General features: G+C 44.4%; 1 protein-coding gene across 9 annotated transcripts in view; it reads right to left on the bottom strand.

Moving 5' to 3' along the window:
- Nucleotides 1-16,221, bottom strand: part of ZFAND4 (zinc finger AN1-type containing 4) — a 66,536-nt gene that overhangs the window by 34,523 nt on the left and 15,792 nt on the right. For all 9 annotated transcript variants that reach the window (XM_063125892.1, XM_063125890.1, XM_063125889.1 and 6 more), the window contains one exon: nucleotides 11,601-11,748. In XM_063125892.1, the coding sequence (XP_062981962.1) occupies nucleotides 11,601-11,748 (148 nt within the window). The remainder of the gene's footprint in view (nucleotides 1-11,600; nucleotides 11,749-16,221) is intronic.

Here is a 16,221-nt window from a genome sequence, read left to right as displayed (position 1 = left end):
TGAAAAGGCCGGAATGATCTATGAACTGAGTCTGGTAGGAGTCAAAACAGTTTTGGTTTGAAGGATTGTTCCTCTTAGGGAAACCCCTTCCTCTGGATGCGGGAAATTGTCTTCTCTGCTGTGGAGGTTTCTGCCAAAAGGAAAGTTGTTGCTGTTGATGGTGTCGATCTTGAGAGAAAGATGGTCGAGGTCAAGACCATCAACGCTGTGGTGGGATGTAAGGCTGTTCGAATCCCATATTTCTAGCCGTCGCATGAGCCTTCTGGACAGCATCAAGTGCGTCATCGGTTTTATCATTAAAAAGACCAGAACCATCGAAAGGTAGGTCTTCAATTCTAGCCCGCATCTCCTGGGAAAGACCTGCTGATCTAAGCCAGGCGTATCTACATAAGGCAAGAGCTGGAATGACCCACTGTCAACTTCGTGTTTAGACATGAATTTGTTGGTTGGATAGTTTAAGGCTTCATTATGGATATGATGAGCAAGAGAGTGCTTATCCATCAGGGAGATGATCTATTAACTTCCCCATCTTTTCCTATAACAGGAGCTAGTCTGGTAGTTCCCATAACATCGTGGCCTGGTAGTTGGCCAGTCGCAAACCCAAACTCGCAGAAGAATAAACCTGGAGACCCAGACACCTTCCTTCTTCCTTCTTTGTAGGTCTTGCCTTGGGCTGCCTCTACAATAACCAAGTATGGGGCTGGGTGTTGAAAAAGAAAAGCGGCTCCTTCCTGCTGAACTTTGTAAAGGCTATCTAGCCGCTTTAAAATTGGGTGCATTGATGATGGTGCATCCCAGGAATGCTTAATGGTGTCTAACAGAACTGGAAGCATCAGTATGGAAACAGGTTGGGTTATGTCTGTCGACACAGAGTCAAAGACTGGGTCTTGAATGGTGGGAACGGATTGCTGAACGGCAATTCCCAGCACTTGAGCTATATGCAGAACTTGGTCTGTGAATTGTCCAAGGTTCTCTGAAGGGGAAAGAGCTCCCTGAGCAGCAATGTCTGCATGCGGTGATGGCTTCCTTTAACTTGAGCCCGTTATTCCGTGTCCTGCACTCTGGGAGAATCAAGAAGAGATCCTGGGCCCCCTCTGTGTGACAACCTTTTAAGTATTTGAAAAGTGCTATCATGTCTCCCCTCAATCTTCTCCTCTCCAGGCTAAACATGCCCAGTTCTTTCAGTCTCTCTTCATAGGGCTTTCTTTCCAGACCCCTGATCATCCTGGTTGCCCTCTTCTGAACATGCTCCAGCTTGTCTGCGTCCTTCTTGAAGTGTGGTGCCCAGAACTGGATGCAATACTCTAGATGAGGCCTAATCAGGGCCGAAGGACAGGTTGCTTACCTGTAACTGTGGTTCTTCGAGTGGTCATCTGTGCAGTCACACATATGGGCTCTGCGCCTGCGCGAAGCCCCGCTTTGGGAATCTTCTATAGCTAAGAGGCATTTTGGGCGGGAACCCCTCCCCCTCTACTGCGCATATGCAGAGGGGTTCCCGCCCAGATTCCTCAGTTCTTCTGAGACCTGAAGGCCTCGTCTGAGGATTATATATACACCTGTAGGTGTTTCTGAAAAAAGTACTAGATAAGCATTAATAATATTTGATGGACACTAAGAGGGGAATATGGTGGGTGGGTTGTGTGACTGCACAGATGACCACTCGAAGAACCACAGTTACAGGTAAGCAACCTGTCGTTCTTCTTCGTGGTCTCTGTGCATCACACATATGGGCGATTAGCAAGCTTTTACTCACCGGAGGAGGGTTGGTGTCCTTTGGTGAATACGGATGACAATACTGCCCTGCCAAAGGAGCAGTCGGATCTCGACCTGACGTCCAGTTTATAGTGTGACACAAACGACATTGGTCGAGCCCATGTTGCTGCCTTGCATATCTCTGGAACGGTGGTGCCACGATGGAAGGCAGATGATGTGGAGACAGCTCTGGTGGAATGCCCCTTAATTGATGTTGGGGGTTCCAATTTCTGCAGCTGGTAGGCCAGAGTAATACACTGGACCAGCCAAGATGAGAGCCTTTGAGATGATACAGGTTGGCCCTTCCTGTTTCCCCCATGACAGAGGAATAGGCGTTGTGATTGGCGAAATGGAGCAGTGCGCTCTTTATAGAAAGCCAAGGCCCTTCTTGAATGTAAGGTCTTTTCCAAGGTTGTTGAAGGAGAAGGAAAAAAGGCTGGTAACACAATGTCCTGATTGACATGAAAGGCAGAAACCACCTTCGGTAGGAATTGAATGTCAGGGCGGAGTATAACCTTGTCATGGTGGAACACTAGGTATGGCTCATCTATTCTTAATGCACATAGTTCACTTGCACGCCTTGCAGACGTGATCGCTACCAAGAAAACAATCTTTAATGTAAGAAGGCGTAAGTTAGTGGTTGCCAGCGGCTCGAAAGGTGACCTTGATAGTGCATGCAGTACTACAGATAGGCTCCAGGAAGGCGAAAAAGTTCTTACTGGTGGGTTTAAGTTAGATAGGCCCCTTAAAAAACGCTTAACTGTTGGGTGTGAAAAAAACCCTGAAACCATCAATACAAACATGGGAAAAGGAGATTGCTGCTAAATATACTTTTAAAGAAGAAACTTTCAGGCCCTTGTCAACTAACAACAATAAAAAGGACAGGATCTGATGAATGGAACAAGTTTTGGGAGGAAAACCTCTTTCAGATGCAAAGGAATTAAATGCAGACCACTTCCTATTATAGTTTGTTCGTGTGGAAGGCTTTAGTGCCGCATCTTTGGATCCCTTTGGATCCAAACCCTTTGGATCTTGGCTGTTAAGTCATTGTCCGTTATTGAGGGGTCAACCTCCATGCGGTCATGTGAAGTGTGTCTAAGTCTGGATGATATATCGGCCTTGGTGCTGGAAGAGAAGATCTCTTCTCATTGGTAGCTTCCTGTAGAGGCCCCGCGACCTGTTCAACAGTGTCGCGAACCAATTCTGCCCGGGCCACCAGGGTGTCAGAATTATGCAATTTGCGTTGTCTTGAATAATCTTGGATAATATCCTCGTTATTAGAGGAAATGGGGGAAATAGAGAAATGCATCTCCTAGTGATCTTTTTCCTATTCCTGCTCTGCTGCAGAATAGGTTGCAAACTGTGTTGTCTTCTGTTGCGAAGAGATCTATTTGTGGTTTCCCCCAGATTTGGAATATTCCTTCGATAATCACTGGATGAATCCTCCATTCGTGGACTACTGATCCGTGCTTGCTGAGGGTGTCTGCCAGACGGTTGTCCAGTCCCGCTATATGGACCGCTGTCAGGAATATTCGGCGTCGAGTGCACCACTCCCATATGTGAATGGTAAGTTTTATCAATGGTGGGGATTTCGTTCCCCCCTGTTTGTTGAGGTAGAAAACAACTGTTGTGTTATCTGAAGTGACTTGGATATGTTGTTTCGATATCTCTGTCTCGAACGCTTTGAGGGCCTTCTGGACCGCTAGCAGCTCGAGGTAGTTGATGTGTTTTTTCTTTTCCTTTGTTGACCAGAGTCCTTGCACCCTCAAGGAGTTGAGATGAGCTCCCCAGCTGTTGAGAGAGGCATCCGTTGTGACTGATTTGGTCAGTGTGGAGGGTTGGAAAAGTACCCCCCTTATCAAATTGTGGTGGTTCGTCCACCACGTTAAGGATTTGATAACAGTTGGTGATAGAGTCAGGATGGTACGTCTGGCATTCTGAAGAGGGTTGAATAGTTTGTTGAACCACAGTTGTAAAATCCTCATCTTTAGTCTTGCTAAAGGTACCACCATGGTAGTTGATGCCATTAGTCCTGGCAGTCTTTGTACTGTATAGGCCGTTATGGTGTGTTGTCTCATTACTCGGATTGTCAAGTTCCTTATGACAGTCGATCTGTCTGCAGGTAGATATGCTCTGGTAGTGTTTGAATTTAGGATTGCTCCTATGTATTTTATAGTTTTGGTTGGGGAGAGAATTGACTTCTCTGTGTTTATCAGTAGACCCAGTTGATGCATGAGATTCTGAACATAGTGGATATGATGTTGAAGGGTTTGTTATGAATCCGCTACCAACAGCCAGTCGTCTATATATGGATGGATCTGTATGCCCTGATATCTGAGATGGGCGCAGACTGCTGCAATACATTTCGTGAAGACCCTGGGTGCTGTTGAAAGACCGAAAGGCAACACCTGATATTGGAAGGCCTGATTGCCGATGATGAAACGGAGGTAAGGTTGGCTGTCGCGATGAATGGCTATGTGAAAATAAGCATCTTTTAAATCGATGGAGGCGAACCAAGAGTGCTTTGTGAGCAACGGTAGTATAGTGGGGAGGGAAACCATTCGAAACTTCCTTGGTGTAATGTAGGCATTTACATCCCTTAAGTCCAATATGGGACGTATTCCTCCGTCGGTCTCCGGGACGGCGAAGTAGCGAGAATAGAACCCTTGGTTCAGATGTTGTTTCGATAACGATCGTATTGCTCCTTTTTTTAAGAGCGAGTAGACTTCCTCTTGTAGAGGTGTGGATAGTGTTGTTCTTTTCAGGAGCCCCATTGGGGGTAAAGAGTCGAATTCTATTCTGTAACCCCTCTCGATTATCGAGAGCACCCATTTGTCTGATGTTATTTGAGACCAGGCCCCGATTGATGTGGAGAGGCGGTTGCCAAAGGGGGGGGGTAGTGTTGTAAATTTTGGTCAAGTCAAAGGTAATCCGGTCTTCGGTGTTGGAACTTTGATTTAGAAGGTGGAAACTGTCTTCTTCCCTGCTGGAATGGTGGTGGTTGTCTGGGTCGTTGTTTGTCAGGTTGATAGCGTGGTGCGCTAGACCCCATTCCGTACCACCTTCTGGGTTTGAAGTATTGCTGCTGCATTACTCCAATTTCCATCTTTCTGGCTGTTATTCTTGCCTTTTGGACCGTATCTATTGCCTCGTCCGTTGTTGAGTTGAAGAGGCCTGTGCCATCAAAAGGGAGGCTTTCTATACGAGTCCTGGCTTCCTAGAAGAGGCCTGCTGACCTGAGCCAGGCATGCCTGCGTAGGGCCACTGAAGCTACCATAGATTTAGCTCCGCAATCTGATTGGTGCTTGGCCGTCGCGATCTGTTGTCTTGCCATGCATGTAGCCTCAGCATGAAATACCCTAGCCAGCTCTCTTTGGTCATCTCCTAGAGTCTCGCATAACAACATCATCTTTTCCCATAAGAAGAGCTGGTACCTCAACATCGTTGTTTGGTAATTAGCTATCTTTAAACTGAGGGATGCTGTAGAATAGATTCTGCGTCCCATCAAGTCTAATCGCCTTCCTTCCTTATCGACCAGTGCTGTATGGACCCTTTGCGATCGACCTTGTGCTGACTCAACTATTATTGAGTTGGGTTGAGGGTGCGTGAATAAAAATTCGGCGTCTTTTTCAAAAACTCTATACATGTTGTCGAGACGCTTTGAGGATGGTTGGAATGTTGCGGGATCTTTCCAGTGCTCTTTGACATTTTTCGATAATGTCAAAATAACGATAATGTTGGTAGAAACGGGATAGCCACTGGGGTTGTGGCATCCGTATAAATAGCCTCAAACACTGTGTCTGCCAATTTCTCTAGTGTTTGCTTCGTCTCGATACCCAAGGACTGCGCCATCCTTTGAATAAGGTCTGCGAAATGTCCCAGTCCTTCTGATGGGGAGACGGATCCCTGTGCCTTGACTATCGAGTCGGGTGACGGTTGCGATGGCGCTGCTGAGGTAACCGATATGGAATCGGAGCAATAATCTTCCACAGATTGTGGGGAGGAAGGAACCTGTATGGTTTGGATTTCCATCTGCTGAGATTGATGGGTCATTATCTCTTCGGGCCTAGTTACTTGCCGTGTTTGTATATTTACAATTGGTTCAGGTGCCGATATAGTTTCTGATGGACGACGTCGAGCGGGCGATCTTCGATATCGATCCTCTAGCTCAGGTTCAATTGCCGACATAGTTTCCGATGGGCGACGTCGAGCGGGCGATCTTCGATATCGATCCTCTAGCTCGCGCCAATCTGCGTACTGATATGTATGTCTTGGGGGAAGTGACCACTGCGATTCCCTTTCCCAATCCCTTGCAGGAGATCTGGAGCGATGCTGCCTGCGGTAGTAGTATGAATAGGATTCACGATATTGACTATCAAAAGAATGAAGTGATTCTGGAGATCGATGGTGAGTCGATGTTCGACATCTATATTCTAGCCTCTGATGATCTCAGGCAGGTAAGTTAGTCGATGGTGAAACAGATACTTGGGCAGCCGGTACTCGTAATGGATCCCTGCTACGGACGGAGGAGGTGTCCCTTATTTCCCCCTCTGACAACGATGTTGTCGTTATTGGGTCAACCATCGAAGCGGTTTGAGCTGTTGATATCGATCCTGGTTGGATTGTCGATGATGGTGCCGTTACGGGCGTGGGTATCGACGTCGAAGCTGCTTTATTGGCGTGTTTATGAGGCACTTTAGATTTTTTCTTGTGCTTTCCATTATCGGCGGTTTTTGGCGTTCTTGCCTTTTTTGATAACTTTTTAGCTACCGAAGTAGCTAAGGATCGCACTGGTGTAGCAGGGGTGTCCTCTCGGGGCCTGTCAGCTTGACGTGTTGTCGGCTGGATGGGAGCTGGAGGCACGAACGGCTCTTCTTGCGCCATAGCAGGTTTATCTACTGCTCTGAGTGCCCTTTCCCACAGCTCAGCCCTTAATTTATCTGCACTGTGGCGTCTGGTGAGTTTGGAAAACGCTTGGCAATGAGGACAAGCGTCTACCTTGTGGCCTTCTCCTAAACAGATCACGCAAAAATTGTGTCCGTCGGACGGAGGTAACTTCGTGCCACAACGGGCACACTTTTTAAATGGGGCCTTGGGGCCCATGCGGGCTAAGTTAGAGAAAGCAGAGATTTTGAGGTAAAGTTGGAGAATAAATATTTATTTTTATTTATTTTTATAGGAAGGTAAGAGTAAACGAAGAGAAGAAGAAGAGGAGAAGAAAAGAGAGGTAACGAAGGTATCTTAGCTATTTTTGTTTGTTTTAAACAGAAGCGTTCTCGACGAGGCTGTCGCGGTGACAGTCAAAGAAGAACTGAGGAATCTGGGCGGGAACCCCTCTGCATATGCGCAGTAGAGGGGGAGGGGTTCCCGCCCAAAATACCTCTTAGCTATAGAAGATTCCCAAAGCGGGGCTTCACGCCCATATGTGTGATGCACAGAGACCACGAAGAAGAATAAAGAGAAACCAGTACCTCACGCGATTTGGAATTTACACTTCTATTAATGCAGCCCAAAATAGCATTTGCCTTTCTTGCAGCCTTATCGCACTGTTGGTTCATATTCAGCTTGTGATCTACAACAATTCCAAGATCCTTCTCGTTTGTACTATTGCTGAGCCAAGTATCCCCCATCTTGCAACTCTGCATTTGGTTTCTTTTTCCTGGACGTAGAACTTGGCATTTATCCCTATTAAATTTCAATATGTTGTTTTCAGTCCAGCACTACAGCCTATCAAGAACACTTTGAAGTTTGTTTCTGTCTTCCAGGGTATTAGCTATCCCACCCAATTCTGTGTCATCTGTTAAATTTGATAAGAGTTCCCTGCACCTCCTCTTCCAAATCTATATAAATAAAAATGTAAATGTCCGTTCGAAACAGATGTTATATCTCCGAAAGTTCTTCACCGATTGCTTTGAAATTTTGACACAACGTTGCATTCGAATACGCGAGCGTTGTTATGTAACTATGTTCTATATGGGGTCAAAGGTTTGTCTTAAAATCGAAGAAATAGGCCTCCTCAAAACCACTCCTGCTGATCATTGTGACATCGCCAACCAGTAGGCCAATCCGCTGCCTCTGCCTCCTCTCCTATTTGCATGTTTTCTCACAATTAGCTGAGTGACTATAGATGTCACACCTGTGACAGTTACATGTTCTGAAGAAAGGTAACTGCCAGGAGTTTCCGCTAACCCTCTCACCATAAAAACATCCTTTTTAAAAAACCAAACAATCTGCTTTACTTCATCCAAATAATGCCTCGCAGAAGGTCACACTTAGGTTGTCGTACTCGCGGAGCGGAAGCACTGCAACGAGAAATTGCAAATCAGACTGAGGAAGAACGGGCATCAGCAAACGAGAAAAAAAGAAAAAGAATGCCTCAAATACGTGCCAAGGAACCAGCCAAGCAACGTTCAGCCAGACTTGAGGATGCACGGTTGCGAGCACGGCAATCGCGTTCTACAGCTTCAGATCTGCTTTGTTCTCAACAGAATGAACGTGACAGGCTGAGAGTGGCTGAAAGACGTCAACGAGAAACAGCACATCAGCGTCAAACACGACTCCGTGGTAAACAATCACATGATTACAATCGCCTTGCATTCCGGTACAACCCAGCTGATGATTATAGTTTGAGGCGGCAAGTTCTCATCTGCACTGTGACTGAAGTGTGTCCTTATTGCAAGGCTCTTAAATTTACTGGAGAAACAAAAGGAATGTGTTGCGCTGCTGGAAAAATTAAACTGCCTCAACTTGGAGAACCACCAGAGCCATTACAAACTTTGCTTGCCGGATATACCGCAGAATCAAAGCATTTCCTATCTAACATCAGGAAATACAACTCATGCTTCCAAATGATGTCGTTCGGTGCAGAAATCATCACAGCTCCATTTATGCCAACTTTCAAAGTCAAAGGACAAATTTATCATAAAGCTGGCTCCTTCCTTCCGTTTCAAGATAGTCAACATAAATTCCTACAAATGTATTTCATTGGTGATGGCAATGATGAATTGAATGCACGCTGCGGAATTTATACCGGCATAAAAAGGTCCATCGTTTCAAAACTGCAACAGCTACTTCACGAAAAAAACAATTTAGTACATTTGTTCAAAACAGCAATTGACATGATGCCATCTGATACACACAAGATTGTTATTCATGCTGACAAAACGCCTGCTGGAGAACATGTGCGAAGATTCAATGCTCCAACTATAGACGAAGTGGCAATTGTTATAGTCGGAGATCAAACTTGACAGGACTTTTCAAAGGTGAAGATGTCCTCATTCCTCGCATTCCTATGATTCCAACAGATATGCCATTTCAATTTAAGAGATTGCAATTCCCAATTCGATTGGCGTTTGCAATCACCATCAACAAAGCTCAGGGCCAATCTTTAGAATTGTGCGGTTTAGATCTAGACACAGATTGCTTCTCACATGGACAATTATATGTTGCGTGTTCTAGAGTCGGCAAACCAGACAATCTCTATATCTACACAGACAGTGGAACAACTAAAAATATTGTATATCCACAAGCATTGTGAAATTAAACATATTAGAAACATCCGCTTTGTCTTTTCTTTCTTTTCAATTTAACCAGACTGAGCCACAGCAACGCGTGGCAGGGTACAGCTAGTCATTAATAAAAATGTTGAAGAGCACTGGACCCAGGACTTAGCCCTGTGGTACTCCACTCGTTACCTCCCCCCAGCTTGAGAAGGTACTGTTGAGTTCGATTCTGTAGCCAACTGTGAATCTACCTAACAGTTGTTCCATCTAGCCCACTTTTAGCTAGTTTATTAATCAGAATATCATGGGGCACTTTGTCAAAAGTTTTGCTGAAGTCAAGATATATTATGTACACAGCATTCCCACAGTCCATAAGGGAGGTTACCCAATCAAAAAATGAGATCAAATTAGTCTGATAGGATTTGTTCCTGACAAATCCATGTTGGCTTCCAGTGTTTTCAATATGCTTACAGATTGACTTCTTTATAATATGCTCCAGAATTTTCCCAGGGATGGATGTCAGACTGACTGGTCTGTAGTTCCCAGGTTCCTCCTGGGAACTACAGACCAGTCAGACCAGTCCAGAAGAAGCTGAACAATAATCTTTGATGTCCGATGGTCTTGCACATGCTTGTCAGTAGAAGGATGGGATCAAGCATCAGAGAGTGACAAAGGGAGAAGATCAGGCCTTTGCACAATTTGGTGTTGAGAACGCTGCATCATTTGGTATTGATGAGGTGGCAGTGTACATCTCGAGTGATCATCCCTGGATGGAGTAAAAGAAACATCCAGCTGTCTTCTCAATGTTATGTCGATACTCTGTTGATGTCGGTATTCTATGTCCTTATATCAATGACGATCTTAAGAGTCCCAACCTCTTTTATCATAGTAGTGCTGAGACCGCAGTTCATAATCATAGTATGGGGACCAGTAAGAAGAGCAGCCAAAATCAGAGCGCCTATCCCATTCAAGGGGGGCAGGGAATCTCAACTGATGTTGACCGTGTGATGGAGTATAATAATCCCTGCTTGCTGCTACCGAAAACATCAACTCCGGTGGATACCAGAAACAGTGGCATTGTGGGTCCTCGTGCTATCGAGAAGGAGGGCGCGATCGATGAGGGGATAGATTTCTAATTTCCCCTTCAGAAATAGAAGTGAGTGGACAAGACTCCAACTCATTTAGGAGTTGTGACAATGGAATTGGTGAGTAGAGCAAAGGTGACGGTGATGGTCTCCCCAAAAGAGGCTGTATGCGAGGTGATCGGTTGCAAGCCCTAGTCACCGTAGAAAGGGAGGCGACCGGCATCAGAGTCAGGATCAAAATGTTGGTACCAATCTTTTGGAGGTATGGTTGCCGTTGTGGAGACTGAGCACCATTGGTGTCGACATGTTCCTCAGTTAAAGGCCGCTGAGGGGACCGTGAAGGTCCCATATTAGACAACGGCATCTTGGCTACTTTTTTCTGTTTTCTCTTTTTCTGGTCTTCAAGAGAAAAAGTAAGTCTACTGGACTTAGCTTTTTTTTACAATTCCTTGGCTATGGTCAAAGTCATAGCTCGTGTCGGAGAGGCCAATTGTCCACTGGGTCCTGCTTCTTGGAGAAGTGGCAACAGAGAAGTACTGCCTGGATGTTTCGGCTCAGCCTAATGGTCCACTGACTGGAGAGTCTTGGTCCACATAATAGCTTTAAGCCTATCAGAGCGATGTTTCTGGGTTTGCTTGGAGAAAGCCTGGCATAACTGGCACTTCTCAACAATGTGGCCCTTGCCCAAGCACCAGAGGCAAAAGGAGTGGCCGTCTGTAGGTGGAAGCTTACTTCCACAAGCAGTGCACTTACGAAACGGGGCCCTTAAGGCCATACATCTGTATTCTTTGGGAGGCGACGCCCGACTCGAAATGAAGAACTATATTCCTAAGCACTAACTTTTTTTTTTAAAAGGAAGAAACAAAACGCCTCAAAAATCAAGAAGAGAAGTTCTTTGAATGGTGTTGCCATGATGGTGGTCAAAAGAGAACTGAGGGGAATGGGTGGGGACCCCTCTGAGCATGTGCACGGCGCTGTGGGGGAGGGGTTCTCACCCATAACGCCTCAGCACTAGAAGTTTCCCAATGCTGCTCCATGCAGGTGCAGAGCCTGTGTGTGATGCACAGAGACCAAGAAGGAGAACTAGTGATTACACACTGATCTGGAGGTTGGTAGCATATAAATCCAATCCATATGATTTTTCACTTGAGAACTATGATTAAAGCCTGGGGTCAAGCAAAAGTTCAGCCAGTCTTTAAAAGGATTTGGAATGTGGAGACAAAAATAATTTAGTATGGGGTAGGAGAATCTACAGCTTCACCTTTTTACTGAGATTCATGTTTTCCATCTTTGTCTTCAGCAGCTTCATTTTATTCATTGTGATGGAGTTCTCAATAATCTGTTGACCAGAAGGAGATGCCTCCGTATCTTCATCATCACCACCGTACAAATTATAAACTGAAGTACCACTGGCAAGGAGAGAGTACAAATGTGTTTTTACATTCTAAATAATATTTTTATTATTGCTTCAAAGTATAACAAACTAACAAACACAAAATACACAAAGTAAGACAGATAAAAAAACATTCAAAATTAAGATGGGCTTCCAATTTTCTCCACAGCAAAAATATGTAACAATATTTTCTCTTGCTCTATAATTACAAAAGTCAAAATTTATTTTATCTTAAAGTTTTCTTTATTCATTGAATCCACAGATAAACAAATAATTATTTTCTTGATCCTGCATAAAGTTTATAAAGGTTTTCATTCAGTTCTGAACCTAGATGTTGACTTTTCTCTAATTATTGAAGTAAGTTTTGCAATCCCCGCCAACTCCAACATCTTCAATAGCCATTCATCCATTGTTGTCACATCTAACCCTACTGCCCCTGTTTTGGAAGAAGGTGTTTCAGGTAATCAATCAGGATCGGATTCGGATCTAGAGGAGGAGGCGCCAGACACCAGCCAGCCTGTACCAGTGGGGGAGGAAGCTCTCATGGGCGATTTACCAGCTGAGAGTCAGCCCTCTCCAGAGTTTATCTCCTCAAGGCCAAATCCTACACACTCAGTGGGAAGTGAGCTTTCTTCCAGAGAATAGCACCCCGACAAGCTAGCTGATGCTAGGATCTGCCAGAAGCTAAAATGCACAGAGCGGAAGGAAGGCGTGAGAAAATCGGTCCGACTAGAATTGTGCCAGAACCTGCCTCCGCACCAGGCTCTCTGAAGTTACGGGCGTTTGGGAAGGGGCTTCCTGTTCTCCTTGATCGGACAATTGTCTCATAGTTTTGCCTAGCGGGAAGTGTTCAAGAGATTAGACTTTCTTCAGGTAGAAGAGATGTTTGCTGCTTAATAAAAGCTTTGTGGATTACCTAGCAGGCCTCATCATTTGTCTCCCATCGAAAGCAGGAATTTTCTGAGAAACACGACAATCGTAAGTACTATTGTGCCTTTCCATTTTTGTGCATATAGTAGTCTCGCTGCTGTTATCATATATGAAAATAAAATCCCATAATTCTTTTTCATCTGATCATCTATTAAGCCCAAATGGAAACATTCTGGTTTCAATTGTATATTGGTTTTTAATATCTTCTGTATTAAAGAATGAATTTGTATCTCAAAAGTTCTAGCTTTTTTACAAGTCCACCATATATGATAAAATGTTCCCTCTTTAGAGAGGAAAATGTCCTGCAATTCCCAGGATGCTCCAGCCAGGGTGGGACATGCTGGCAATTGCAGGACTTTTTTCTGTTTAAATGTGCCTTGGATTACGACCTTAACAAGCAACGAGCAGTTAAGAGATCTCAGGAAAGCATTCTGTGACACTTCCAAAATATACACACTAGAATACCTGCAAACCTCAACAACATAGATAAATTGTGAATTACTTTCTTTGAATATATATCTACAGCAGTATCAACCAGGCACTGGAATCTATAAAATCTTATAATGATTTTCATCAGTGTGGAGCCCTAAACAAAATTCCCAATTATCTGAAATTACATTATTGTTCGATGGGCTGATAATCTATTTTCTAGGGGTGTGCACGGACCCCCCGATCCGCTTCTCTTCCAGATCCGCAACTTCCGGATCGGGTCCGCTCCGCTCCGCCTATAGTCCGCTCCGCTCCGCTGCGAAGCTCCAGATCTGGATCAGAGCTCTGCTTCCCCCCCCCCCCAGGCTTGCATTGAAATCCAAAAAAGTCTACAACTCTTTTTATGTTAAAGTTAGAAACCTCAAGTTTGGCACCATGACACCTCATGGACATATACACACGCATGCCAAGACTCAAGCAAATCCAAGCATCCCCTGATTTTCGGGGAATTTTTGAAAATTGGACACCCCATTTTCAGACATGGGATTTACTCTGACATTTTGACAGATAAAAACTTGGAAGCAGGCACCCTCACAGATGCCATCTAGATCCACATTCATGGCAAGTTTCAAGCAAATCCCATCATCCCCTGATTTTTGGCGGGGCTTTAACCTCTAACGCAGCACCCATAACCCCAATTCACACCCCTTTCGATATCTCCGTCAATTTTCACGTTAGAAACCTCAAACTCGGCACCATGACAGTTTATCCATGTATACACATGCATGCTAAGCCTCAAGCAAATCCAAGCCTCCCCTGATTTTTGGGGAATTTTTGACCATCGGACACCCCATTTTCAGACATGGGATTTACTCTGACATTTTGACAGATAAAAAAACTTGGAAGCAGGCACCCTCACAGATGCCATCTAGATCCACATTCATGGCAAGTTTCAAGCAAATCCCATCATCCCCTGATTTTTGACGGGGCTTTAACCTTTTAACTCACCCCAAATCAAGTCCCATGCTAGAACTACGTCAATTTTCACGTTAGACACGTCAAATTAGGCACCATGACACCTCATGTATGTATACACATGCATACCAAGACTAAAGCAAATCCCATCCTCCCCTGATTTTTGGGGAATTTTTGAAAATTGGGCACCCCAGTATCTCAGGGATTTAAAGCTGCAGACAGCTCAATGGGGCCATTTCAATGGAAATCCCAACATGCCATGAATTGGGGAGTAGATAAACCTATATGAATCTTCTTCCACACTTGAAAAATTGATTTAGAACTTCCAAAAGTCTAAGTGAGCGCAGGAAGGACTTATCCCGAGTCAAAGCAAGACACACACAAACCATCCCTGCGAGGTGGGCAGGGGAGGAGGGAGGGAAGGCAGGCAGGCAGCAGACATTTCTGGGGGCATAAGGAAATGAGGCAAGGATGGTTTGTTTCAATTTCAGGTTGTGTTTGTGCATTTGGTGGGGCTACTGTTTTAAAAAACACTGGGAAAATCCGTTCAGACTAAGAAAGAGAAGTTTCCCAGTATCCCAAGTTAGTAAGTATCCTGTTTTGCCTATCCCCTCCTCCAACTTTGGGATCATGTGATCATGACTGGGAGTTGACTCTGCCTCTCAGCACTTCAAAAAGGTACCTCTCCCGCTTTTTTTACCCGATTTTTTAAAAAAATATAGCAAGCGAACCACACCACGCAGAGACCGGAGAGTAGGCTCAAAATGACCCCCAGCCACGACTCTCTAAGCACATGAACTTTCAGAAAGATAGCTTTAAAAACAACACAGTTATCCCGTATTATTTTCCGCAATGCAATCCTATGGGCGAAATTTTCCAAAATGGCAGGCGGATCGCTCCGCGAAAAGAGAAGCGCTCTGCCTATGGGTGCTTCTCTTCACTGTGCTTCTAAGGGTCCACGGTCCGCTTCTACTCCGCCTCTGGGCAAGGCGGAGCAGGCCAATTCGCTTCTGATTCTCCGATTCTAATTGGAGCGGAGCACATCCCTACTATTTTCTATGTACGAGATTCTTCTCCACCAATCCCAGAGTACAGTTGATATTAGCATGATTAAAGTGTTCTGTCATGAATTTATCTAGATTGTTCAGTAACTTCTACAACCCAATTAATTTAGCCAAAATAATTGCAATGACATCAGCATATGATAGGACAAATAACGTAACTTCTGAAATTGAAAAAGGGGGAAATACTCTGACACGGTCAACTCCTGAACAATGTTATTAATATAAGGACTACAATGGAACCAATAAGCATTGCCACACAACATTGTTTTCCTGTTTTTACTAGTTTTACCCATGTGAGTTGCCCCAAGAACTTTGTTATACAGCAGCATATAAATACCATAACTAAACTATATTTTCAGTTAAGAACCCATTTCTACTCAAAGGTATTAAAATAGAATATTTTGGGGGGGGGGGAAATGGCAGCAACTTTTTATCAGTGTCAGTAGATAATAATTTCTGCCACTCACAATTCTCAAAGCCAACAAAAAAGGAAAAAAACCCATAGGAACTGCTAAAAAAGCGATGGGCAAAGGGCAGAAAAAAGGATGTTTAATATAAAAAGAGCTCCAACGTATTTCAGGCCCTCAGGTCCTTCGACAGGGCACTTTGGGTATCATTTACTCTACATCCCCAATGCTATGGTTTTTTGTGAAGATCAGACACACCATTTAAAAACAGAAAAGCAGTTCTGTAAGTTGCCTTATCTAAACACTTAAAAAGGCAAGACTTTTTACTTAGCAGCCAATGACATGAACACAGCAATATTATTGAGAACTATTCTACCTCCACCCCAGTCCATACATATGGCTTATGCTTGATTAAGTTTGCATATAGTTATGATGCAATAAAGTAACCTATGGAATCAAACCTCAAATACTCCTTGTTCTCAAAAAGTACTTAAAAGCAAGGCAGCCTCTTTCTCGCTCAACTCTTTTGCTCATTCTCCACCATGGGAAACCTACTCTATGGGAATTTTGACTCAGGATTACAAAACCAACCCGCATGGGACATTGAAGACGAAGGGTTGGATTAGATGGCCTTCAAACAGAGTGTTGGACTAGATGACCTTCAAGGTCCCTTCCAACTAGAGT

The sequence above is a fragment of the Elgaria multicarinata genome, chromosome 5 (assembly GCF_023053635.1).
Source record: "Elgaria multicarinata webbii isolate HBS135686 ecotype San Diego chromosome 5, rElgMul1.1.pri, whole genome shotgun sequence".
Classification (NCBI taxonomy): domain Eukaryota; kingdom Metazoa; phylum Chordata; class Lepidosauria; order Squamata; family Anguidae; genus Elgaria; species Elgaria multicarinata.
Note: the sequence above shows the minus strand (reverse complement) of the source record. Positions and strands in the feature narration are given on the sequence as shown.